This window comes from Rattus norvegicus, chromosome 3, assembly GCF_021556685.1.
Source record: "Rattus norvegicus strain SHRSP/BbbUtx chromosome 3, alternate assembly SHRSP_T2T, whole genome shotgun sequence".
In the NCBI taxonomy this organism is placed as follows: Eukaryota; Metazoa; Chordata; class Mammalia; order Rodentia; family Muridae; genus Rattus; species Rattus norvegicus.
This window is the reverse complement of record NC_141536.1, coordinates 21,057,012-21,083,314: the sequence shown is the minus strand read 5'-3', so window position 1 is coordinate 21,083,314 and position 26,303 is coordinate 21,057,012. Positions and strand designations below refer to the sequence as shown.

Genomic DNA, 26,303 nt, shown 5'->3' with positions numbered 1-26,303 from the left:
TAAAAATGCTTTTACTTTACTTTTCCTGTGAGGGTGGTGTCAGAGGAGAAAAGAGAAGTTTCTCTTTGAGGAAACGCCTAGATGGATTGTCGAGTTTCTTCTGTGCTAAATAATAACATGATCAGCTATTAGATCTAACTCATCTTCCTTAAGAAGTTGGTTTTTAACGCAGCTGGGAGTTTTTATAATTTCTCAATTCTCAGCACCTTAACTGCTAAGGTTAGAGATATTATTTGAATGTTCTTCTCTGTAACACACCTCCAGCTCATGGCTGCACTGTGTCACCTCCTCCATCCTCACTAGTTTTGAAATTTAGATTTTCTCTGTTGGTTTTGCCACTAATGAACTAATTCCCTATATACGACCCATTGTCTCCTAAATCCATCTTTGCAAACCAGTAAAGGTTTGTTTCTAAGCATAATAGTAGTACCAATCTGCCAGTCTCCTAACACACACCATTCCATTTTAATCCCTGCCAGCTACTCTGTGAGAGGTAGACATGAGCCCTATTTCACATGCACAGAGCCCAGCGCTCATAGGCTGTGGTCGCTAGCCTTAGTCTGCAGGTCAGTGGGGTGTAGCAACCCCCATTCTGAAGGTTTGGCCCCCTAGGGTTGACTTGTGATATTCATGAGGGGAAAAATGTAATTTTATATCTGAAATGCACAACAAAGCAAAGAAGCTTTTACTCTAAGGAGACTCTGAACTTTTGTGAGACCAATTTGTGTGAGTTTGACACAGAATCACTGTAGAGCTCTAGCCATGTTGAAATTTGCATTTTAATCTCTTGGTGATTTTTCAAGGATTAATTTAAAATGACTAAATGGCTGCATTGCAAATTGAAACAAGCAATAACCACAGGGTTGTTAATGTGATACATTGTACTGTCATGGACAGAACATTGGTTTCAGAGACAGCCAGACATGGGGCCCCACCAGCCAAGGGCCCTTGGGCTTCTTGTCTTCTTAGAACCTCAGCATTCTTAGCTAATAAAGGGAAACACGAAGAGCAGAAGTCTTAAATGGTAAGTTTCAAGGGCAGTGCTGAGTGCCACCAGAACTTTCTTTTTCTCCTTATTCTAGTTTCCTGGAGATTCTTATTCAACCTCCTTGAGGTTTCAGTGTTACTGTAAGCTGAGGAACATAATTCCCCATGGCTTGTCTTTTCTGGATGTTAACTGACATTCTTGGCTGTACAAATTAATGTCATCCCTCTCTGGGATATGTCTTGTGGGCCTCTGTCATCACTGGTGTAGTGAATAGCGTGTGGGAGCCCCGTGCTTAACATAGAAGAGGTTTCTGAAGACACATGGTTATCTCTGTTAAAGGACGATCTAAATTTAAGAAAGTAAGCAACTGAAGGACATATGACCTTTGGAACATGAAACCTAACAACATTATGTTTTCTGACATCAGAGAAAGGTTAATATACATAAAGAAGGAAGAGCTAGTACTTGTTTAATGCCCTCCATGTCTAGTGGCTCAGACCAGGCACTATTTGTTACTTCCTAAGCTCTTACATTAGCCAGTGATGTGGTTGTTAGTCCCTTTGAAGAACAGGGAAACACAGAGTTGTAAATTCACTTATTTAGTCCCTGAGTGCAAAATCCAGAATTCATACCTGGGTGAGTCTAGTCCCAGCGTGGAGATGCTTCTAGGTGCAGGTTCAGTGCCACCTGTACACCCTAAGAGAGCATTAGTGTACGCAGTGTGATTAGTCACATGGACAGTTGCTTAATGCCATCTGCCCTTTTAAGGATGGAAGGCTAGTACCTGGAACTCGTAGATGCCTGACTACATGCTATTAGTGTCTGACTGACTGGCTGGCTGACTGACTGGCTGGCTGACTGGCTGGCTGGCTGGCTGGCTGGCTGGCTGGCTGGCTGGCTGGCTGGCTGGCTGACTGACTGACTGACTGACTGACTGACTGACTGACTGACTGACTGACTGACTGACTGACTGACTGGTTGGATGGATGAATGAACTAAAAAAGTGCCAGACCCTGAGAGAGGAAAAAGAACAACTCCTTACAACTGGCTTTTGGGCCAATTTGTCTACAAGTTGTTAATGAAAAGCAAACATGGAAAATTAATTCTTTCCACTTTTAGCTCCTTGTTGAAGTTAATTCTCATTATTTCTTCAATTTCTTTGTAAAAATATTTTCTTGCTTTTCACTGAAAAATGATTACTATGTAATTGCTCATCAGGGTTTTCTGTGTCTATCAAGATAACACATGTAGGAGTAAATTTTATGCAGTCAGTAATTAAATGAGCATAAATCTTTATAAATTTTAAACAGGTGACCTGCATTTAAGAAAAAGTCACAGATCATGGACAGATGTGTAGTAATAATTACATTGTAAGCTGACTGCATAAGAGATATTTTGTTTTGCACCCAGGTTTTGAAGTTTACTTTTGATTAATGGATAATCATATAGGCCTTAATTTGAAGTATTAAACAAACCTGTCTTAATTATCTGGTCAGTGTCATACCAAGTAGCTAATGATGTGAGGAAAGTGTTTAGCCGGACGGTTATATGAGACATTGCCCAGACTCCACTTTGTCAAAAGATGCACCATGCTCTAGAGAAGATTCATGAAGTCAGTGTAGCTTTCACAGTCAATGAAGTTGAGACGGAAGGTGTGGACCTGTTATCAAACACTGAGGTTGCTCCTGTGGGTTCTCAGAGCATTGTCTAGTCTACTGTCTTTCCTTTGCACAGAGGATATAAAACTGACCTTGGTAACTCTGCTTTCTATTCTGTAATTCACTTCTCTCATTTGACTGTTCAAATAAGTTTGCAGATTTTTTTTGAGCAGATTATTTTAGAACCCCAAAAATGTAATTTCCTTTTAAGAATCTGGTGCCACAGGGGTTGGGGATTTAGCTCAGTGGTAGAGCGCTTGCCTAGCAAGCGCAAGGCCCTGGGTTCGGTCCCCAGCTCCAAAAAATAAAAATAAAAATAAAAATAAATTAAAAAAAAAAAGAAACTGGTGCCACTAAGGTAACTTAAATATGTTTTTTAGATCACGTAAAGGCTGATTTCATATTATAAAAGTTAGACCTGGTGACAGAGCATACCTGTACTCTCTGCTACTTAGAACACTCAGTTGAGAGGAAACCTGAAGCTTATCATCTGGGGACCAGTTTGGACAATGTTGCAAGACCCTGCCTCTCTTTAAAGAAAAAAGTCATATTGTAAAATATTTGAGCAAGAGTTATTTTAGCACTTGAGACCCGTTTACAGAGCCAAGCCGCTGGCCCAGGAATCAGCCTCTAAAGTGGCTGTAGTGAGTCTTTATTCTGTCCTGCGATTGGAGTCTCAGAGACTAATCAAATGACAGACTGGGGCAGACTAGCATCTGCTTTGAAGGCTCTAAGGAGTACCCAGCTTAGAGTCAGTTCTTTGGTTTGAGGATTATCTCATTTCCCTATGGTATTGAACCTAAGTCTCTTTCTCTCTAAGCCACATGATATCCCCTCCTGGGCCCAGCTCATTCCAACCCCACCCCCAACCTCCACCTGCTTCATAACCTCAGGCATGGATCACAGTGAGTGTGAAGCCCCCAGCCACCTAGGCTGGTGCTAGAGCCAACTGAGAGCAAGGAAGGAGCAGCCCCTGGGAGATGCTCCTCGGGGCATGGGGTTTGCCAGGTGTTGCTCCCCATTTGTCTGCATTGAAACCTTCACTGGCCTTTTGAAACATTGAGAAATAGAAGCTAAGGGTTCAAGGACTTGATGCAGCACAGACTTCCTCAGAAATTCACCTTCCATGCTGCACTGTCTGGAGTCCCCGTTAGATCTGAATTCTAGTCAGACTGGCACCTTCATATGGAGGTGAGCAGTGTATAATAAAGTCCAAGCCAGGAAAAGAGCCTAGCAACACACTGGCACAAAAAAAAAAAAAAAACAAAACTAAGACCAGAGTACAGATCTCAGGAAACAGTCCTCCTAGTAAGGTTCTCTTATCCTGGCAGGAGTATTACCTGGTAGTAAGTGGCACAGGATGAATGGGCAGTGACTGGGGCTTACCTGTGATGAGGTTGCAATGATCCAAGGTTTCATGCTGAGGAACAGGAAGCAGAAATACCATGTTCAACAGGAATGGTGGTTATTTAGAAGGAGTGTTTACATTCAAATAAATAGGCAATGAAATGTTTGGACAAGCAGAAGGCACAGAGTCTTGGAACCATGGAGGTCATAGAGCCAAAGAGCCTTTCTTTCTCCCCTCTCCAAATCTTAATTCTTTGTCAAGTCCTGTGGTTAAGAGTAGCTTTGTTTGTTTGTTCGTTTTTGTTTTGTTTGATTTTTTGTTTTGTGTTTTTTTTTTGTTTTTTAACATGTATAATTAAAGCTTTCTTTTGAACTGTTTACACATTTGGATTCTTTCCCCTGGAGTGTGGCAGTAACCGGGTAAGTGCTTAACAGGTCCTCCCATTTGCCTTTTTCCCTGCTGCTATAGGCTTTGAGAGGTTTTTTAACTTTTGTTTTATGTGTGTAGCTGTTTTGCATGTATGTATATTGGTGTATTACATATGTTCATGGTGTCCACAGTAGGCCAGAAGAGGGTATCAGATCCTCTATAATTGGAGTAAAAGAAATTTGTGAGCTGCTATGTGGATGCTGGGAATTGAACCCAGGTCCTGTATAAGAGTAGCCAGTGCTCTTAACTGTCTCTGCAGCCTCAAGGAGCTCCTTTTGAAACCCAAATGTGATCCTGTCTTCCTTTCTATGGGCCTTTCACTAGCACTGAGTAACTGGTCACCTTATCTGACTCAGCCTGAGTTGCAGTCAGGTGCTTTTTCTTCCTAAAACACTGCACTGTCTCTGCTAGACCACTTTCCTGTGCCCTGCTCACACCAGAGCCAAAGGACAGGTAGTCTTCACTTTGTTTCTTCCACATATGGATTTATTCTTTGAACAAACTGCTAGATGCTGGGATTTGTAATTTATCCAAAGGTATTCAGCCTAGTAGAAAAACATACTTAAATCTGAGTTACTATAAGATGGGGACAAATTGCCATGGAAACACAAAGGAGCATTTGGCAGAGGAGTCCAGGAACCCTTCCAGGAGGAGGTGACACAGGGCTGATCTCCTTAAATAAATGAACATGTTTAGAACAGAGAAGAATATTCTGAGAGGAAGTAAAGGCCTGATGGGTGGGAAATGACAGGGCAACTCTGAGAAGTTGAGGTTTACCATGGAGCTCAAGCTATGAGCACTTAACAACAAGAGGGAGATCCCTAACTCCCAGGGGCTCCCTCTGAGCCCAATCTTGGTGGAAACTAAGAGTGAGCCAGAACCCCCTCTGTCCTGCAAGTGCTCCCTGTCCAAGAAGTTCCTGGGCTGGGCCGTTGGCACTCCCTCCCACTCTGGCGGGTGGCATCCCAGAAGGAAAGAGGCAGGGGAGGAAGCAGATAAGAGAGACAGCTTCTGTTTAGACACAAATATCTTGGTGATCAGCACAGATGGGATGAGAAATACCAAAAAAAGTACATGACAGTTTAGAAAGAATTTGGCTAAATGTTACATATTTTTAACATACCTGTGTAGAGTTTTGGACCAAGCACCTAAGTCCCTCCAATCTCGACTGGGAATGGGGGACTGCCTCATTCGAGTTGTGTTTTATTTCAAAAACACACCCTTCCCAGTCCACAAAAGTATCCTTGTGAATTTTTTTTCCTCCCACCAAAATAAGGCACAGGATTTGTCTCTGACGCTGTGTCTCCCTATTTGGACGGCAAGCTGTGTAACATATTTCTCCTCAGCGTGAAGCTTCTTGGCAGACTCTTGAGGCCACGTTTTGGTGGCTTCAGAGTTATCTTTGGATCTGTCAAAAGTGCTAATGGGCTTTCTGGCCTTCTTTAAGCTCCTCATTTCTATTTTCTTGTTACTTCTATCCTCTTCTAAAAGAAAAATTCATATAATTCATCAGCATTTAAGCTCTCTCTGAAATGCTCAGCTGAGGGCCTTGTATTTTTGTTTGTGAGAATTGCTCTGCCGTGTCACTGTCTCGGGAACAAACCCCACCCTGACATCATTAACTCAGCGCTCCTCAGTCCACTGCACAGAGAAATGCTTCTTACCCAGTTTCATCTGGATTCAGTGCTCATTTTATTTTTTTCATGGAGTTGTTAGGAGGCAAACTGGTATGTCAGTTAACATAACTTTTAGATTCAAGAAACCTGCTCTTAGCTCTGCCCTTTCTAACTGGGTGATCTTTAAAAACAACTAAGGCTTTCTAAGCTTTCATTTTTCCATTGAGACATAGTAATGTCTACCTAAAGGTTATTAGGAGGAATAGAAAGAAACTAGATAAAGCACACATGGCCTGGCATGTAAGGATTCCTCTCTAAATGGGGCAACAATGTCCTAAGGGGCAGGAGAGTTCCCCCTTCTTTGCATATATATTTCCTCTTATTTTCCCCTATATTCAATATTTTTTGAATATGATATTTTAACTTACACTTTAAGGTATTATATATTTAAACCCTAGACCGAGTCTTCTGCTGTTCACTTATCATGTGAACCTTGTTACATTACATCACTTTTCTGTGCTTCTGTTTGACAATTTTAAATAGAGAAAGTGACATCTAGTACAAGGAATGGTTTTAAGGTTGAAGCACGATGTGTAAAGCCTTATCGCGGTAGATAGTGAACAAGCAATATCTAGGAGGGACAGTGCAAGGGAGTAGAGCTGTCAATTCACTTGCTCTTTGTGAAGTTTGGTGGTTAGGCTAATACTCTGGTCAAACAGTAATAAATCATGAGATAAGTGCTCATTCTTATTCTCAACCATAATATTATAGAAAAGCGCTTTATGGTCTTTTGCATATAAAATCCACTGGTTTACTTAAATTATGGGTTGTAGATCTTTAATCACGATAAACTGCCACTCATGGCAACAGCTTACCTTTCCTCCTTTCATTTCCTGAGAGTTGCATTGTGCAGCATTGAAACCCTGTAACATTAAAGAAATTAGCATATTCCTGTGTATTATTAATGTCAGGTGGATATAGAAAGGTTGTAGAAATGAAATGTTATCCATTTCCCTGCTGAAATCTGAAGAATCCTAGTCCATAATGCTAATTAAAGGAATGAACTCCAGGATATGGGGGGAAAACAAAAGCTGTTTAAAATCCTTTATTGTCACAACTTGCTGCTGGTTATCTACATCTTCTCCCTTTGAGTGAAATATTTGAGAGGTGTAAGGTTTTGAGATTGCTATAATTCTAGCAGAGCCAGTTTGCTATGGACACACACAGAAAGGATGAGGCAGGCAATGCCCTGCCTTTGTGCTAGGATCTACTGGGTAGTTCCTGGAGCTTAGACACTTTCACTAGGATGCATGGCACCATACGTTTGAAAAGGTCTAGGACCTAGGGTCCAGAGATGAGTGCAGAGCCCTGTCTTCATTGCTTATTAGGCCATTTGATCTTAGAGACTTTCCCTCAGCCTTGTTCTCGTCATTTTTGAGATTGTAGAGTTCCTATGCTTCTCATCCTTTGGAATGACAGGAAAAGCCAACACACTGCTATGTACGAGGACCTCAAGTTGTAACCCATAATCACCACACAAAGATGCAGTTGCTTGGGCTGCTCATCTCCAAGGCCTCTTTGAACTTTGCATTTCATGATTTCACACATGAGTGGAGCTGGGGCTTGCAGGTAGAAAGAGCGGGACAGGAAGAAGAGCACACGCCTTGTGATTATTTGCTTTCTCCTGCCTTTATGAGATACTAGTCATAATAAGAACAAACAAAATAAGCCACAAGACTTGCTTTCTTCTTTTTCCTAGAGAAATCTGACAGAATATTTTGTGGCTGTGGATGTGAACAACATGTTGCATCTGTACGCCAGCATGCTGTATGAGCGCCGGATCCTCATCATCTGCAGCAAGCTGAGTACCGTGAGTAGACCGTCTCGAGACGGCTTTGCAGTCATCTAATTTTAATTGAAGGATGTATCGGCAAGATTAAAGAAAATTTTAGGAAAATGAATCAGCCACATTCCCCTCATATGGTAATACATCATTGTCATTAATTATTCATGTCCCTTTACAGTGTCAAAGCCCATTTCATTTATTCTTACAGTCTCATGATCAATTATAAATAATTTTGTGCCTATCTCCACATAAGCTTGTTTTTGTCATTTTTTTAAAATGCCAGCACTATATTCCATTGTAATGATATAGTTATGATTTACTAGTCTTCTCTCAGTTGTCATTTAGATTGTTAATAGATAAATCCTCTAATATTTGATACTGCAACAAACATCTTTGAGCTCCCTGTTATTGAAACAGCTCACATATACGTGGGGACTTTGTAAATAATAAATATGTTAAGCAGTAGGACCTCTGGTCAAAGGCTTTGATAAGTACCAAGAATTGGGGGCTGCCAGATTGTTTCCCCAGAAGGCTGGGCCTGTGAACAGTGAATGTTGTCAATCTGTATACAAGTAAACCACTTTCCCGACAGCTTTTGCAGACTCGGCTGTGTCTTTGTATATGTTGTCTGTATGCTTGTGCTACCTTTTAATCTTTCAGTAAAAATAGGTATAACATGATACATTAAGTTTTAACTTTAAAATCTTTGGATAGAGGTAACTATTTTTCATAAATTTATTTCCCCTGTGTATTCTGTTAAAACCTTTTGCCATTTATCTCAGAGGGGTTCTGATGGTTTGTTCTGTTTTATGGGTTTTTGAAGAAATTGGGTGTGTGGTATCTGGTGTGTGTGTGCATATGCATGTGCGTGCATGTGTGCGTGCATCTGTGTGAGTGAGATTTGCATGTTTGGAAGTAAATGTGTATATGTGGCTGGCCATGCATATATGTGCATGTAGAGGCCCAAGGATAATGCCACGTGGCTTCCTCTACTTTATATTTTGAGGCCAGGTCTCTCATTGAACCTGGCACTCAAGTTTCGGACATCTTGTTTAACCCTGTCTCATCTTCCTGCCTACTGAGATGACTAGCAAGCCACCACCCCATCCAGCTATTTTATGTGAGATCAGGAGCTCTCAACTCCAATGCTCACACTTAACATGGCAGTGCTTTACCCAGCTGAGCCATCTCACATTCCCTGTTTTAGTCTGTTTGAGATAGGGTTTTTGCTTCATAATCCAGACTGCACTTGATCTCACTATGTAGCCCAAACTGCTGCTGCTGCTGCTGCTGCTGCTGCTGCTGCTGCTGCTGCTGCTTTGCCTCCTCCTCCTCCTCCTCCTCCTCCTCCTCCTTTCATCTTCTTCCTCCTCTTCTTCTTCCTCCTCTTCCTCCTCCTCTCCCTTCTCCTCCCCATCTCCCTTCCTCTCCCTCTTCCCCTTCCTCTTTTTCTTTTCTTCTTTTTTGGAAAAGCCAAAAGAAAGAGCCAAAGTCATACTTGAAGAAAATGAATGGATTGTGATAGCTTGCTTTAGTAGATCTTTCTGTAAAGCTGTATTCATTGGTCTGTGGTGTTAGTAGTTAGACTGGGGATTTAGGCAGGCTAATGGTACAGAATGGAGGCCCTAGAACAGCCCACAAGTAGACAAGGGCTCTATAAATAACAAAGGAGGCACTGAACCTTCTGTTAAAACCAGGCAAACATTTCAGCAGTAGTTGTCCACCTGTGGAAGGAAAAAAAGACTGTGTCTCTTTTATTCATACAAAACTAAATTTCAAATGAATTAATGTTTAAATATGAACATACTGAAAATTGAAAAGGCCCTCCATCAATGAAGTGCACCCTAGCCTATTTTCAGTCTTCAGCTGGATTAGGGTCCAACAGTCTCTTCTCAGCACATCAAGTATTGAATACTGTGTTGGACTCATGAAGCTTTCTTTGTAACTGGACTCTGACCTTGTCATGTACAGTAGATAAACTAATGGCTAGGATTGACTTCCAACAATGCGTTGGGTACAAGAATGACAGCAGGCCACACTGGGTCTTGTCACTATTAGATTGTTAATCCCTGAGTTAGGTGGCAGGTTTTGTGGCTTAACTTTCCTAATTTAAAATTTATTTGTATGATGTACTTATTTTTATATGTGTTCTATTTCAAGAACTTTTATCAAAGAAAAATAAGATGCCAAGCTCAAGGGATAGAGACAAAGTAGTTCCTATAAAAATGTTAAAGAATCAATGATGTGGAGCTGGAGAGATGGCTCAGCGGTTAAGAGCACCGACTGTTCTTCCAAAGGTCCTGAGTTCAATTCCTAGCAACCACATGGTGGCTCACAACCATCTGTAATGGGATCTGATGTGTCTTCTGGTGTGTCTGAAGACAGTGACAGTGTACTCATATATATTAAATAAATAATTTTTTAAAAAAATAAATATGCCTAAGATTTTACACTCTGGATATGAGACGATAGTGAAGCAATGTCTCGAACTCCTAACCCAGCATTCTGTACCCATCTAATAGAATCCAGAAGAGAGTCCAGCTGCCTTGTCACACCTGTCAACCTCTGGTATCTGCGCCCACCCTTGTGGGTAAACTGTCCTCTACAATAGTCACTCTACGTGTCCAGATGACTTTGTCCCAGAGTATATTTCAGTAGTCAACATCAAACAAAAATAGACAAAAATTCCTGATTTCCTGAAGCTTTCACTTGAGTAAAGGAGACCTAAGTCAGATCCAGTAGCTACTAAAGTACCCAGGAGAGTAGCGAAGACAGTGGAGAGGAGTGGGGAAAAGGAGCAGGATTTTCTCTATCTGCCTCCATGTCACCCCCCCAGGAAGTGCTCCAGCAGAGAAGTAAGAACTTAGTTCTGCCCAGTCTTTGCTTCTCTCTGCTGGTGCTTTCCAAAGCACACACCAACATGATACAGAAACTCCTAAATCTTAATGACAAAGCACCGCTAGGGAGGTTGTTCTAGAGATAAAGGCACTTGCTGCCAAGGCTGATAACCCAGGTCAGTCTTCAACACCCATGTGGTGGTGTTAGAAGGAACGAGCTTACTAGTGCAGGCCATCCTCCAGCCTCCACATGCACATATGCATGCATGCACACACATATAAATGAATGTAACTTTCAAAAACAAAGACAACTTCCTGTGAGTCAGATCTACTTCATCCCACTTATATTCTTCCCTTTACTCCTTTCATATTCTCCCCTTTAGAACAAAATTCCTCAAAAATCACGTTTCCTGTCCAGTCTCTCTGCTCTTGTTCACTCACCATTTTACTGAAGTATTTTTTTTCCTTTTTTCTTTTTTTTTTTTTTTCGGAGCTGGGGACTGAACCCAGGGCCTTGCGCTTGCTAGGCAAGCACTTTACCACTGAGCTAAATCCCCAACCCCCTGAAGTAGTTTTTGATTGAGCAATTGACCTCATGTTTGTAAAGTAGGACATGGTCTGCATGTAGTATGTGTACATGTTTATAATCAATCAATAAATGCTTTAATGAGAGGTCAGATTTTAATATTTCAAATCAAAACCAAAAAATGATTATTTAGAAACTGGATTAATTCTGTGTTGTGTGATTGAGTTAATGGTAAGGAGAATCATTAAGCAGAATCATTGCTAAGGTTTCAAACGTGTGTTATTTTTACTTTTTTTGTGGGTAGGGTTGTGGGGTTTTGTTTGTTTATAGATAGTTGACTGCAGCTGAGGTCTGGGCTCTGTGACTGGTAATGAAATTACCCTCTTCTTGGGAGAAGGGATTCTGCTCCTACCAGATTCTCTTCTGTCTGTGGAGTCTCTGTGCTGAGCAGACAGGATTTGGGTTCAAGCCTTTGGTCCTCTTCAGATTCAGGATTTGAATGAAGGTCTTGCTCTTGTTGCCTCTGACTTCATCAAGCACAGCTTTTACTTACCTCATGGATGAGGCAGATGTGAAGGCTGTTTCAGCCTGAGGTGTTCTGAGGACCCTCATGAGAGATCCTGATGTGGCCATAGTACCTCAACAAACCATGGTCTCTAGTTTGCCTGATAACATACAGCTTAATGCTCTTCACAGCTATTCAGAATCTGAAAGGTAAAGGCTACTGAGCGTTCCAGAGTCCAAGTTCTGTAATACAGACTGTCTGGAGACAAGCCTAGCACTGCTTAGTTCAGAGTCAGATAATGTGTTTCCCAGGTGTCCCGGTCAATAATGGTGTGATATTCTGTATAAGACAAATGTAAGTTTTTGTTCTCTTTGCTCACTTAATGTTTATTGATTGTTTTTCTTTATAAATGATAAATAGGGAAGGCTTGGCTAAATCTTGTTCTCTGATTTCTTGGAACATTAGGATCCTATTTTTCTCCCATATTTTCACCTCCAAGTTTAACTCATTGCTTTTTGGAAATACTGTGGACAGCTAGTATATCAAAGATAAGAACATCTTAGAAATGATACCTTGATATCTTAGAAATGATATCACTCCACATATTTAGAATTATTTCTATTTTACAGAGAAGCCTGTTTATTTCAGAAGGGGGGGGGGAGTGCTTGAAGCCAATGTACTAATCAGAAAGAGACAGAGCCACAAAATAGATCATGAAGTTCTCTGTAGAAGGAATCTTCTAGAAAGGAAGAAATAGTCAGAAACTATGGGTACAAGGGAATCTCAGCCCCTTCAAAATTCTTATTTTTGCCACCAGATCATATTGATTGGGACTGTTTTGTGTAGGAACCACCATTAGAACCAGAGAATAAAATAGGTTGCTAAGTGTATCCACCCTATGAAGAAAATTAGAAAACTCTTATAAAAAGCCAAAATGATAAGAGCTGGTGGATAAGGTGACTGGATGAGCTGGTTGCGCCGATTTAGATGAAGAGTAAGCCAGACTACATAGTATTTAGAAGTTTTGTGTAGCTCCAGGACTACCAGAGAAGGTCCCAGATGGCATCTGAGATAAATGTCTCCATCACCTTCATGTAGACCCACACTCAGTATTTTGTGAGGCAAACTCTTGGTCTTCTACCACTTTCTCAAGATTCTTTTTCATTAACCTTTGTGAGTCATATACTCACTGTATGAAGTGCTGTATTAAAATATACTCTTGTGTATACTCATATATCCACAGGCATATTTGTATGTGTGTGTCTATGGCATCTGTGAGTATCATAGTCTCATTAGTTTTTGTAGCAACCCCAGGAACAACTTGGTTTTATTCCCCTTTTGATCATAAAAATATCAACAACCAAAAAGTTGAAATACCTTATCTAAGATGAGCTAAAGAGATTACATTAAAAACCACTTTTTCTGCCTACCTCATACCACCTCCTTGGTAACTCTCCTCTTGTTATGGGTTCCTCATGATACTTGTGCACCTGTAAACATTCTTGACTTGATTCTACTAATCATGGATCTACACACACACACACATACACACTACTGACATGTGCCCAGCTCAACTCTGGGCACAAGGGATACACACCTCCCTCTCTTGGCCAAGACCCCTTCCTCTACCGTGGTCAGTGCTTTATTAGACTTCATGTCTGCCCAGTCTCCCCAGCTACCTTGACCAGAGGCTTGGGGTAGGACTCTGAGCTAGCATGGTGGCTGCAGGGGCTATGGGCTGCACTTCCTTCCGGCTTTCAGTTTCTTGACTATAACTGCTCCTTTATAAATGAGGGGTGCTAGAAGAACTTTCAAAACCCCAGACTCTCTAGTTAATTGATGAAAAGCATGTTTACTTTACTAAGAGATTTATTTAGGCTATCCAGGGGATGGGTTTAAACAAACACTTAAAAAGAAAGTACTATTGGGTGGCAAAATAATTATGCAGTTGAGCTTCCACACATAATTATGTATAGGTCCCTCATTTAGAGAAAAGGAAAAAAAAAACTAGCATAAAACTATTTCTCCGTTTCTTCTCAGCTAGACAAACGCAAATATTACCCCAGAGAATTTAGGACTCAGGTAGGGCCTGTGTACTGATGCCCTGGACAAATGGTAGGTGATAATTGTGTCTTGTGGCCACACCCCCAGCTTGGCCTTTGTAGATGTTTCAGTGTTCATGAGAAGTCCTGGATCCTTTCCCAACCTTGCCTGCCCCATCACACTCACTCGCGCAGACAGCAATCCATTGTCTGAGCACACCATCTGCTCTGGTGACCTGAGAAAGGACAGTTTGTAGCTGAGGCACATTTTCAGATTTGCTCTAATTTTCACTTCTTTTTGGAGGAACTCCACCTTACATGGCTGTGTCAGCCCAGGCAGTGGCCAGGCATCTTAGCAGCATGTGCAAAGCTTTCCTAGTTCTTTTGCACTTGAACAAACTAATCCTGTTTGCTTATCTGTAGCCCTTGAAGCAAAGAAGAGAGTGGCAGTTTAAGGAGGTTTGAAACACTGGACTTGAGCCAGGGCCTCTTTGCCTGCACACTCCACTCTGCATGTTCCAGCCGTAGGAACAAACTGCGTTATTTTGTTTCAAACTGTGCTCAAGGGAAGCCAAGACCTTGTAACTGGAGACTTCCCAAACAGTGAAGTCTAAGACTAAATTTACTGTTCTATTTAAAAATAAAATAAATCGAACATTTTGTTTGTTCATCTTTTATATGTTGAGAGAGGGGGTGGGGGTTGAGGTTAACCTAGTCACGCTGACAACCTAAGAAGAGTATTCAAAGAAGTGAGAAGCAAGCTAATCCTTTTGGTGAAGAGGGAAATCCTTAACAAAATGTAATGATGTGGCATGAAATACAGACTCAGCAGCCAAACTAACTAGTGGCCTAGCCTCTCTAATCTCCATTACATAAAATTTTATTGTGGCTCAGAGAATATGAAAAAACATTAAAAGTAAATGAAGGAAACCTCCACTGATAGTAGGAGAAAAGATTGCTGTTTTATTTATGTCAGTTTTTTAAAACAAATATAATTAACTGCTTTTTGAACTGTATTCATTTAATTATGTATAAGTTGGTTTTCTTCTGTTCACCTTGAACTGTAACTGGAGCAAAAAGAAGCTTGTGATATTGAGGAGACTAGAGTACAATACAGTGTGTCTAAAGTAGACTCTGTGATCCTTTAATTCAACCTCAGCCCACTGCAGTCGCCACACTGATTTTCATCCTCCTCTATTGCCAGTTCTTCTGTAGTTCGAACAAACACTGAACACTGCTTTGAACTAGACATAGGATTCAGATTATTAGTAATTCCAAATACTGTTAGAAACACCCAGAATACATGCTAAATAAGCAGGTTCACAGACAGCATCTCCAAACACTTTGGCTCAAAAGGTCCAGTGCAGAACCTAGGATGTTTTGTTTTGTTTTTCCAGATTTCCCTATTGATTGATATGCAGCCAGATTTGAGACCATGGAGCACACTGTTCTCCCCCGGCAGAAACAATATTAACTTGTTGGTGTTGTCGGTTGTGTACCACTGCCTCATCTCCACTTAGAACTATATAACAGATACTGTATGTGTTTGTTTAGAAGAAGTCATAAAGACAGATTAGCACTTAGTTCTTTGAGAGATCTTCTCTTCGCAAGTTTTGGTGGGTGGGGGTGCGTGTGTACCTGCGTATGAACAGTTGTACTCACCTGTAAGGTAAACGTGGTAACTAGAGGCTGACACTGGGATGCCTTTCCTCAATCATTTCTCTCCATTATTACTATTGTTGCTGTTTATTTGTTTATTTTGAGACAGTTTATCACTCAACCTGAAACTAGTTGTTTGCACTAGGCTGGCTGACCAGTGAGCACCAAGGATCCTCCTGTCTTCAGCCCCCAGCTCTGGATTACAAGCATGTACTACCGCACCTAGCTTTTTTATGTGTTCTAAATTCAAATGCTCAAGCTTCTGCAACAACCTGTTTAGTCACTACAATGTTGTCTCCCAGCCCTGGGTATTCTTGAGGTTTTAGCAGTAAGAGATTATTTCTTATGAGTCATAAATCATACCTCTACCCAAGAAACACAAATGGGCAATATTAAAATGACTTCTCTGTTAATATGTTTGAAAATCTGTAAATGGGGCTCACTTTGGCAGACATCTCAAAGGCATTTGTTATGGAAGCAACATCAAAGCACTATGTACTATGTTGGTAGGACAAAGATTTATCATTTCCTCCAATGGTTTTGAAAGTGGCAAGTATGGTCACTAGGCCATGCACACAAGGATTTGTACAAACATAAGAGAAAATCATGGGTTTGCTTTCCTGAAAGCTCATTGGCTACTGAATCTCCCAGCTAGATGCCTCAGACAGTCCTGTTGGTAGAATCTTCCTCAGAAAAAGGACAGCAGGGTTGGAGGAGAGAGAATCAGACTTCAAGTCAGGGTCATTTTGTTCTGATTCTGCCTATCTCTGCCATACATTTAATCCCCTTGAATCATTTTTAGCCACATGGCCGTGGGCAATTGACCTCTAACATCTCTCTGCTGTTTTCTCTAAAAGTGGGACTGGTAAAGGGTTCATAATCATAGATGAGGTAAAATCATAACCCAGCACTGACTACATGCTACTCATTCTATGAATGCCACTTGTCACTAAATGTCATCTTTATAGGCAATGACTCCTGACCTGACTCTCAGAGGCAAAGAAAAAAGTGGTAGAGATCCTGGAGTGTTTTGCACACTCTGTGTGTATGACTGGTGGTGGTGATGGTGAAATCCTCAAGCCACAAAGAGTAATCATAGCAGCATGAAGGTTTTGCTTCTTTGCTCACATCCCACTAGGCAGTCACTGGCTGAAGGGTGGTCATTCAATAGAGCTTGAGTGGCCCAAGGAGCTGCTATATCACATGGCTCACCTGGCCTCCCAAAGGAAGGAGCATAAGCAGCCTCTCTGTCTTCATTCACTAAGCTCTGATGTGCCAGTCTCTGCTGCTCAATGCTCGCCCCAGGCAGAATCAGGGATTCCTTCTGTATATGCTGACATACTTGAACCTCTATTATAGCACCTCTTTCATAATGCTTTTGTGTTGAAGTTGATTGTTTGCATTTTGATCTTTCTCTGTCTATTTTAACTTGCTTGAGGGCATGGTGTGTACACATAGTGGATGCTCCATAATTGTCTGATTAATGTAGATCAGAGCACAGAGGCAGCTTCATGAGAATAGAGAGCACAGACTCAGGAGCCTGGCTTCCCAAGGTTCACTTCCTAGCTCAAACCTGAGCTCTGTGACCATAGGCTTACCTGCAAAATGGAAACATTAGTACAACTCCCTCATAAGGTTGTTATGGAAGGTGGATGAGTTAAACGTGTGTGTGTGTGTGTGTGTGTGTGTGTGTGTGTGTGTGTGTGTGTGTGTGTAGCACATTTCCCATGTAAAGATAGTCATGATAGTGACTGGTTTGGGCTTTAGTCTTTCTGAGTTTTCTCTAACTTTCTAAGGGAGTTTTTTCGTCTACTCATACAAGGTTAGGAACTTACCACCCACTTCTCTCTTTCTTCATTGATAGTGCTTATGTTAGTTTTTTTTTTTTTTTTGGTATGTGGTTTTTTTGTTGTTGTTGTTGTTGTTGTTGTTGTTGTTGTTGTTGTTGAGAGAGTATCTCTGGGTTGTCCTGGCATTCACTCTATAGACCACACTGGCTTCAAACTCGGAGATCTGCCTGTCTCTGCCTTCTAAGTCTTGGGAATAAAGGTGTGTGCCACCACATCCATCTTGCTAGGCTTCTTTGGAGAGAAAAAAGGCATCACTAAAACACTAGTATAAATCCATTAGTTAAACATAAACTATAATCTTGAGAGGTTTGAAAGTAAATATAAGTCCACTTAGACTCAATGAGACGGCCAACTGATTTCTTTCCTGAGTGCCAGCTTTGATCCACTGATGACAGATGCGCATTAGGAGGGATCCTGCGGCCATCTCCTTGTTCAGCAGTGTCTGTCACAGGCACAGAATAAAAGTGCAGCTACACACTTGCTGTCTGTCTTTATGTGACTTTTTATTAATCATGCAACCTTGCCTTTTTCTTTTTCACCTTAAAGATGAAAAGAAGTGCTTTCCTCTCTTGTGGTGGCTTCCTCCCGACGTACCTTGCTGTAGTTTCTGTCGCAGCTTTGGGAGCTAACACTTTTCTCTGGCAGTTTTTTTGCTTTGATGTTTTGAAGTGTCAAATCTTGGCAGGAAAGCTTTTTACTCTGATTAATAACTTGCTCTAATTACTCTAGCTAGGAGGTAGCTATAAAAAGAAAATGGAAAAAGAAGGAATTAAATGAAGAAGCTGCTGCTCCACTGGACCATGGAGTTCTCCCAGGCCTGACTCTACTTGACCACATTGGAATTTGCTTGGCTTTGTGTTTTCCTTCCCCTAAAGATAATGGAGGAGGAGGAGAGCTAAGCTGAGATCCACCAACTCCAAGAGAAGCTACTTGAAGAAAGATTTCTTCCCTTACTCCTCTAAATAAGAGCACTGCGTCTCCTCTTCTAAGCAGGACATTCTTCACTCTTCTCTTCACACATTAATTAGGTGTCTGTCTAAACTAAGGGAGGACTGATTGACTTTAAAAGCCAACTCTTCCCCTCCTAATATAGTCAATACAATTGGAACAGAGTCAACTCAAACCACTTACAATTTAACAGTTTTTCTTTACATGATGAAGAAAATACCTGTAAACTTTTTGCTGATTCTACAGTAGATTTCCCAGTTGAAAACAATTCGTAATTAAAAGCAAAAATCACAGTGCTGTTTGGGTCACAGCAACACTTATTTCCTGACAGCCACAAAGACTGTAAGTAAAGAACCCACTTCTCAAGCGGAGAATGCTAATAAGTTCCCCAAGACACAACATTCTCTAAGCCAAAGGATGAATCTTGTTGAAAAGCATGGACTTTCAAGTTACAAATCTGCAGTTCTTTCTCTATTCTTTATTTCATCAGTTTGTTTTTATTTAAACACAGAGGGGAAGTCCAGATGCCTGTAACCCTGTGAAGCAGGTGTCAGTCTGATTGTTTAACATTCTCAGCTCAAGGATGTGAAGAATGACTGCAACCATCCGATCCCCCTGTGCCAGCCTTTAGATCCTAGAGTCTCAATTCTTTCTCAAAAATGTAGTTTCTGGAAGTGACCTATTGAGTGGCTGCAGCTTGCCAGAATGTCAGGTGACCTTGCCTAGCATGCTTCTTGATGTTAAGCCAGGGCAGTCTCATGTTCCTCAAACACTCGACCCAGCACCTGCCCAGTGTCAGGCAGTGTAGGAAATAAGAAAACACTTTGAATATGGTCCCTGTCCTTGTGGGTCTGCAGCTGGAGCCCTGTTCTGGGTCTCCTCCCATGACCGTCTTCTGAGCTCTTCCACATGTTGAGGAGAGATGAATTTGACATAGAGGAAGGCTGTGCTCTCCACTGTAGGGGAGTTTGGGGAGATGGGGTCCTTGTGGTAGCAAAGCTGAGAAACAGGCTTTGAAAATGGACCTTGGCTGACTTCTGCTTGGCCAGTACAGCTGCAGATCAAGAGAGATAGATGAGGGGCATTCTTCATGTCGAAGAATGGAAGTTCACCTAGAGTTAAAGCTATGAGAGCACACGGATCTTGATGTTAGGAAACTAAGATCCATGAGAGGTAGTAGTTTGCTCAGATCAAAAAGACGATTAGTGGAAGACTCCCTTTTAAGTGTTTGAGAAGGAACATGCCAAAAAGCAAGACATACTGATTGGTGTGTCCAGGCCAGCATGTAAACCTTTCCATAACTAGCAGTCATTACCTAGAATTCCCTGGGGATTAAAGTCACAGTGACACCTTAGTTAATTGACTAATCCCCAGGAAGTGATCAGATGTGTGGTTTTTCAAATTATTCTTTTTCTAGTCCAATACTCCCATGTCTTAGGCATGTAATGAAGTTTGTTCTTTTTCTCATTTAAAAAAACAAAAGAATGATTACTTCCTGTTACTGGTACTCTATCCTACATATTTGGCCACCTAATAGCAAGTCAAATGAGTATTTGAATAATTGGGCATTGCTGACAGGGACAATATTCATGTGTTTTGGAATGCTCTGTACAGTGATAGCACCAGGTAGACACAAAGATGCTTTCTAAGTTAATTTATGTGTTGTAGAAATAGGAGCCATTATCATCTGACAGGACCTGTGTGAGACTCCCAATTCTGTCACTTTGTCACCACGTGGCCTTAGGCAAGTTATTTCACTTCTAAACTGTTTCCCTGTCTATGAAGTTCGGTAGAGCGAGTATCTGGGTACCCATGTGAGCATACGTCTAAAACAAGCTTCCTATGGACCTCCATCCTAATATTGTGCCTGCTACGTGTGCTACAGGGATTTTTCTTTTAGAATGGGGGTCTTATTTTTAATCCTATATTGTGGACTCAGGTGAAACATTGGAACCTTATGATTTAACCACAAATTTGTCTACTATCTCTGAGAAGTACCTTAAACTGAAAACAAAAAAAGAGTAGGCATGGCATCTTGTGCTTTCTTTCATCTACATCATTGATCACTCCCTGTTCGTGTCCTACCCACATTGTTGTTTCTCCTTTTCCCAGCCAAACAGGAAACTAATGAAGCCATATATAAAGCTCTAAGATACAGCTGACCTTGTGCACCTTTAATTGAGGACAGAACTTGCTAAAGTGCCGCCACCACCCACCAGTGGTTTACTTTACAGCCTGTCCTGGCTAGACTGGCTGCTGGCTGTATAATCTGTCTAGTATTGTCTGGAGCCTTAGACTATTCCGCTGCTTCAGGGCAAAATCTTTGGGGTGTCATTAAATGGGATTGATAATTGGCTCCTGATGAATATTCATTGTGACTAATGACTTTGGGCAAATTTTACACATACAATCTTTCTATACTCCTACCAAGTGAGATATTTGATAGAATCATTTTCCTCAACTTGCCCTTCAATTAAATCTTCACCTACCCCTTTGTTGCCTATAATCCTTATTGTATACTTTCATTACATTAAGATTTTAGTATAGACTTTCAGACTCCTATATGTAGCTGGTGATACTTTGTAGAACTCTGCACATCATTTCTGGGTCAGTGTAGATGTACAGAGACCCCAGTGCAGTTAGCCTAACCACTGTTCTTAACCATACACAGAATGAGTGTCACTTCATGTTTTGGAAAACAGCCAGATAATCTTCTGCTTGGCTTGTTTTCTTAATCAAGTGGGTGAATGTATCTTACCCAAATTTTAGAGATTTGGCCTTAGAAAATCCCCAATGAAATGATGTGACACCCTAAAATGCTTATAGGTTTGTCTATTTGGTTTTAATGAAGGATAGCTAGTTTAAAAACTTATCATTCAATCTGGTAGATTTTGAGATTAGGAGTCAAGTCAAAAATGTTGTCTAGAGCCAGGTACCGGTGGCACACACCTTTAATCCCAATACTTGGGAAGCAGAAGCAGGTGGATATCTGAGTTTGAGGCTAATCTGGTCTACAGAGTAAGTTCAAGGATAGCCAGAGCTACACAGAAAAACCCTGTCTCCCAGGGGAAAATGTTCTCTGAAGATAAGATTTAACCTAAAACAATTTAAACAAATAAGAAACAGGGAATCAAGTCCCACCTCAAACAAACTCATCCTAGTAAATAACTTACGATAATTAAAAACATATTCGTGTGATGATGTTACCTTAATACCAAATAGGTTTTGCAGTGTATATATTACAATTTATTTATTTAATGTGCTGTAGAACTACAGCATAGGCATAGGATTGTATGGGTGGATGATTCAATTTTTCCGAAAGTGGTATATTTGTATTTCTAAGCTTGTCCTTGTTTTGGAATGAGAGTTTGTGGAACTCTCATTGTTAATGAAATTGTTGGACAGTGCCTAACATCTAAGCCAAGCTACTGGCTATCTTTATGTTGTAAATAGTCTAAGTCAGAATCTAGTTGCTTGTCTGTTTTTTAATTCATTTTGGGTGCACACTGAATTGACAAATACTTATATGTATGCAGTTGAGAAATGTGGAGATGAAAAAAAGATAGGGTCTAAAGATAGGGTCTTTGCGTACATCACATCCAGGGGACAAACTTCATTATTACAGTTCGTTTAGTAACAAAGAGTCAAGGCAAGGCTACAGAGAGGAGAGGGAAGCTTGTTCAGAGGCCTAAGGGAAAAGTTTGCCAGCAGAATAAACCCAGCAAATTTTGAGAGATGGGTGCAAGAGTGAGGGAAGGAAAGGGGTCCATCACTCCATTACTTCTGCAAACGGTATGTTCTGAGGGCAAGCTGGGAAGGCTGCTGAGGTGGGTTGGAGATGCTGCTTAACAGATAAACCAGATCTGGCACTGGCATTCTATTCTAGCTGTGCCCTAAAGGCTTTCAAGCAACAAGTGATGTGACTGGACCTGCATGGAGCAAGAATGCTGCTTAAAGATGTGCAGAAGGACTGGTGCTCAGGGCCACAGTAACCCTCCAGCATGAGTAAAGATGGTGTGTTCTCTGCACCACACCACCAACTATGTTTGTCCTTCCAAAACCTACAGAGAATAGCCATGGCAATAGTGTTTCTCTTCAGCAGTTGCCTCTATCAGAGAACCTACAGAATAGATTGGGACTGGTGACTGAACCTCAATGCCTGTGAACAGCTCTCCACACTCCCTGGATCTACTCCCCACATATACCTGATTTAAAGAATGAGGTCTGAAGACAAGAATGGGTGTGGGGCATAGTAACCTAGCTTCCGTTCAGAGCTTTCACAAATGTGAAGATGCATCAGCAGCATATTCAATTTAAAGCTAGTTGTGCTATACTAACCTGGATTCTTTTAAGTGGGTCTTGGCACATCACTCTTTCACCACATAAATGTCCTTCTGTCAGCAAAGACCAGTTACCAGCTTCCAAAAAAAGAAAAGAAAAGAAAGGAACAGCCTCAAGGTAACAGGCTTCCTAGAAACCAAAGAAACATAAACACAGAAATACCAGGTGTTGTTAGGCTATCGTTACTTAGTAGCTGGGTCCCCAAGGTTGTATTCTTTCCCTTTTCCCATATTGAATTTTACAGAGATTGTATTGCTTTTCATTACCTTTACCTATCAGTCTTTACTTGCATCAAATACTGCTTGTTTGACATCTCCAGCTCTTAAGAATAAAGACAAAGAATACAAAACATGCTGTTGGAAAAAAATGAGGAAGGATAAGCCCACAAACCATGCTAGAACAATTAATCAGCTACTAGGAAGAAGTAAATTCTCACCTCAGGTCTAAAGCCCATATTAATTGGCAGATAGATTCAGGAGTTAAATGCTTGCAGACATTTTGGAGGTCTTTCTTTGAAGGAGTGGGGCTCATCACTACAAAAAACCTTGTCCACACATTCAAACCTTTTCTCTCAGAAACTTGAAAATGAAAGCTAACTTGCCAAAAAACACCTTTACAAATACTCAGTGCTTGCTTATAGATTGATTTAAAAGATACCAGCACTCCTTTTAAAGGTCTTCAAGAAGGAAGGAAGGAAGGAAGGAAGGAAGGAAGGAAGGAAGGAAGGAAGGAAGGAAGGAAGGAAGGAAGGAAGGAGAAAGGAAGGCCATTTATCTAAGAAATAGAGTCAGGAACATGACAAAAAATATTCACCATGTTAATCAGAGGGATAAAAATAGTAAGAAGGAAGTAAGTTTAAACTTGACGTCATTGCTTAGTTCTGGCAAAGCACACAGGTGGTTGCCTACCTTCCCTGCCTGCTGAGCACTGTGACACGTCCATAAGCTCCGGAATCTACACCTAGAAGTTGTGTATCTAAATACAGTCGTGTAACTTGATGATAGAAAGTAGCAAATGGGTATAAAGACTACCTTGGGGATAATGAACGGGTGTTTCCATTTAAGGATGTAGGAAAATGGTATCAGATAATGTCAATATATAAAGAGAAAGAACATTATATTTAGAGTTTTAATTTCTTTAGAAAAGGAACTATAAGTATTTACATGTACAATGCCCTAGGATGTTTACTCTTTAGAAAAATGCCAATTCTTTTATTACCTTCATTTTCTCAATTTTCTACTCTTAATGTGCATGAGCTTTAAAACCTTTTATTCAGAGTATTTTTGTTTGTTTGTTTGTTTGTTTAGTTGGTTTTTCTGTTTTGGGGTGTGTGTGTGTGTGTGTGTGTGTGTGTGTGTGTGTGTGTGTGTGTGTGTTTTGATGTAGTCCTGAGGATTGGACTTGACTGCAGACATAGATATTCTAGGCAAAATCACCACTGAGCCGCACACACACCACCCCCAGCCTTGCATTAGCTTTAAAATCGGGATAGGAACAAAAGGTTTTTGAAGAGAGTCTGTTGCATTGCACTAGGGTGGGCATGTCTGACAAGCAATTGTTTCTGTTGTGACTTTGAATCCTTAACTTGAGCACAACCCTCCCTCAACTTTGCCCTGTGGTCTGACTCTTGGCTCCTCTTTGTTGCAGTTGACGGCCTGCATCCACGGCTCTGCTGCCATGCTCTACCCCATGTACTGGCAGCATGTGTACATCCCTGTGCTGCCCCCACATCTGCTGGACTACTGCTGGTAAGGCTGCTGAGCACCTGTCCTTCCTCATCCAGGAAGGACCCACACATATGAAGACTTTAACTTGTAACTGCTGTGGGTGACACTAAATTAAAAACAGTCTTAAAAGTACAGGGTGTGGAATACCTGACAGCAGGGTGCTTTATGTCCTGGCATTCTGACGGGGTCAAGAGAAAAGCTAATACTTTTAACACTTCTCACAATAAAGAAGCCAAAGCACCAAAAAACTGTGTACTTTTTTCCCCACTAAGACATATTGGAAACTGGTGGTAGGAGCAGGGATCCGAAAGGTCTTCCGGTTTCAGCCATGCCCTGGCACGTCCCACTAGACTTGCTTTTAGTTTGGGCCTTCTGAGGTCTTGTTATTTTGCTTTTTGTTTTTTCTTCCCCCTGGCCTTTTGCTCCTACCTATTTTTGTTCATTTGTTTGTTTGTTTGTTTGTTTGACTTTTTTTGAGACAGGATTTTACTGTATATCCTAAACAAGCCACAAACTCAACATAATCTTCCTCCCTTATCTTCTTGGGCGCTAGAATTACCGTGTGTCACCACACCTAGCCGTATAACCCTCTGAAGCTTTGTGAGGAATTCACTGTTGAACATGGATCAGTAGAGGAAAGAAGCAAGTTGTTAAGACATATTTTTAAGATAAAACAACATATAGGGGTGGATGGCTCATGGGAGACACAGTGCCTACTGAAGCACCCTGCCTTTGGGAGTATGCCAAAAGGATAGTCTATTTGTCTGACTTGGATCTGTTTTCCTTATGAATAATTTTTCTCTGTTGTAATGTATTAAGAGGCATTATCTTGGAACAGTTCACATCAATGGATGCTGAAAAGGGATGCTTTAAAGCCCTTGGTTGTCTTGCCAGAAGTTGAGCTTCAAGAGGAAGGCTCCATTTTGGGGACCTACTTGTAATTAGATACTTCATGAAATTGGCATTGATTCAGAATGGTAGAGGCCAGTCAACCCTATGTTTGCTTTTCTTTAGTCCTCTCTGAAAAGGTTCATGTTGGTAGCCAGCCACCTTGTGTCCTAGAAGCCTTGAGGTATTCATGGTAAACCCAATGTGGATGTTTTGGGTTCAGCCTCTTTCTAAGAAGCCACGGGTACAACAAAGACATAGCTTAGGGTCAACAAATAAACTGGCCTACTTCTTCATATTGAGATCTTTCTGATCCTGGTGGGTTTTCTTGTTCTTACTTTTTCCAAGTTCCCCTCATAGATTGATGTATGAGTTATTAAAGGCTAGATTGTTTCTTTTGTGGAGGCAGCGGGGAATAGGGGGTAAGGGGTTTGTTGAGGCAGGGTTTCTCTGTGTAGCCCTAGCTGTCCTGGAACTTGCTCTGTACATTAGGCTGGCCTTGAACTCAGAATCTGCCTGCCTCTGCCTCTCGAGTTCTGGGATTAAAGGTATGCAACACTATCAGCCCCAGCATTTTTAAAAATTTTTATTTACTTATTTTTATGTGTGTTTGGCTAAATGTATGTTAGTGCCCACAGAGGCCAGAAGAGGGTATTGGATCCCCTGGAACTAGAATTACAGATGGTTGTGAGCCATCATGTAGGTACTGAGGAATTGAACCCGGTCCTCTGCAAAAGCAGCTAGTGTTCTGATTAAGTGATTAACTGAGTCAATCATCAAGAACAGAACCCACACTGCATTTGCCCTATCTTTTTGCATTTTCCTGAATTTTGGAAATAGTTTTTATTAAAGATGCCTTCTAGATACTCTTGGTCTGGTTCCATTTTTGATTCCTTGTGAAATAGATAAGGGAGTATTATATGTTTTTAAACAGAAGAATTAAGTTACAAAGTCCTTGAAATAGATTTACCTTATTTGGGGTCCCTGACTTCCTCAGGAGTATTTTCAGACCCCAGTGCTCCCTTGGCACCCCACTTTTATGCAAGTTCTGTCTCATATCCCCTAGGAAACCATGGAGTGTCGTGCTGTCCCCCT

At 41.1% G+C, this 26,303-nt stretch overlaps 1 protein-coding gene across 50 annotated transcripts in view; it reads left to right on the top strand.

Moving 5' to 3' along the window:
• Dennd1a (DENN domain containing 1A) overlaps positions 1-26,303 on the top strand; it is a 488,046-nt gene that overhangs the window by 265,526 nt on the left and 196,217 nt on the right. For all 50 annotated transcript variants that reach the window (XR_015683115.1, XR_015683114.1, NM_001434229.1 and 47 more), the window contains 2 exons: positions 7,799-7,909; positions 24,241-24,341. Coding sequence is in view for 39 of the 50 variants with exons in the window: in NM_001434229.1 (NP_001421158.1) it covers positions 7,799-7,909; positions 24,241-24,341 (212 nt within the window). In the remaining 11 variants the exon portion in view is untranslated. The remainder of the gene's footprint in view (positions 1-7,798; positions 7,910-24,240; positions 24,342-26,303) is intronic.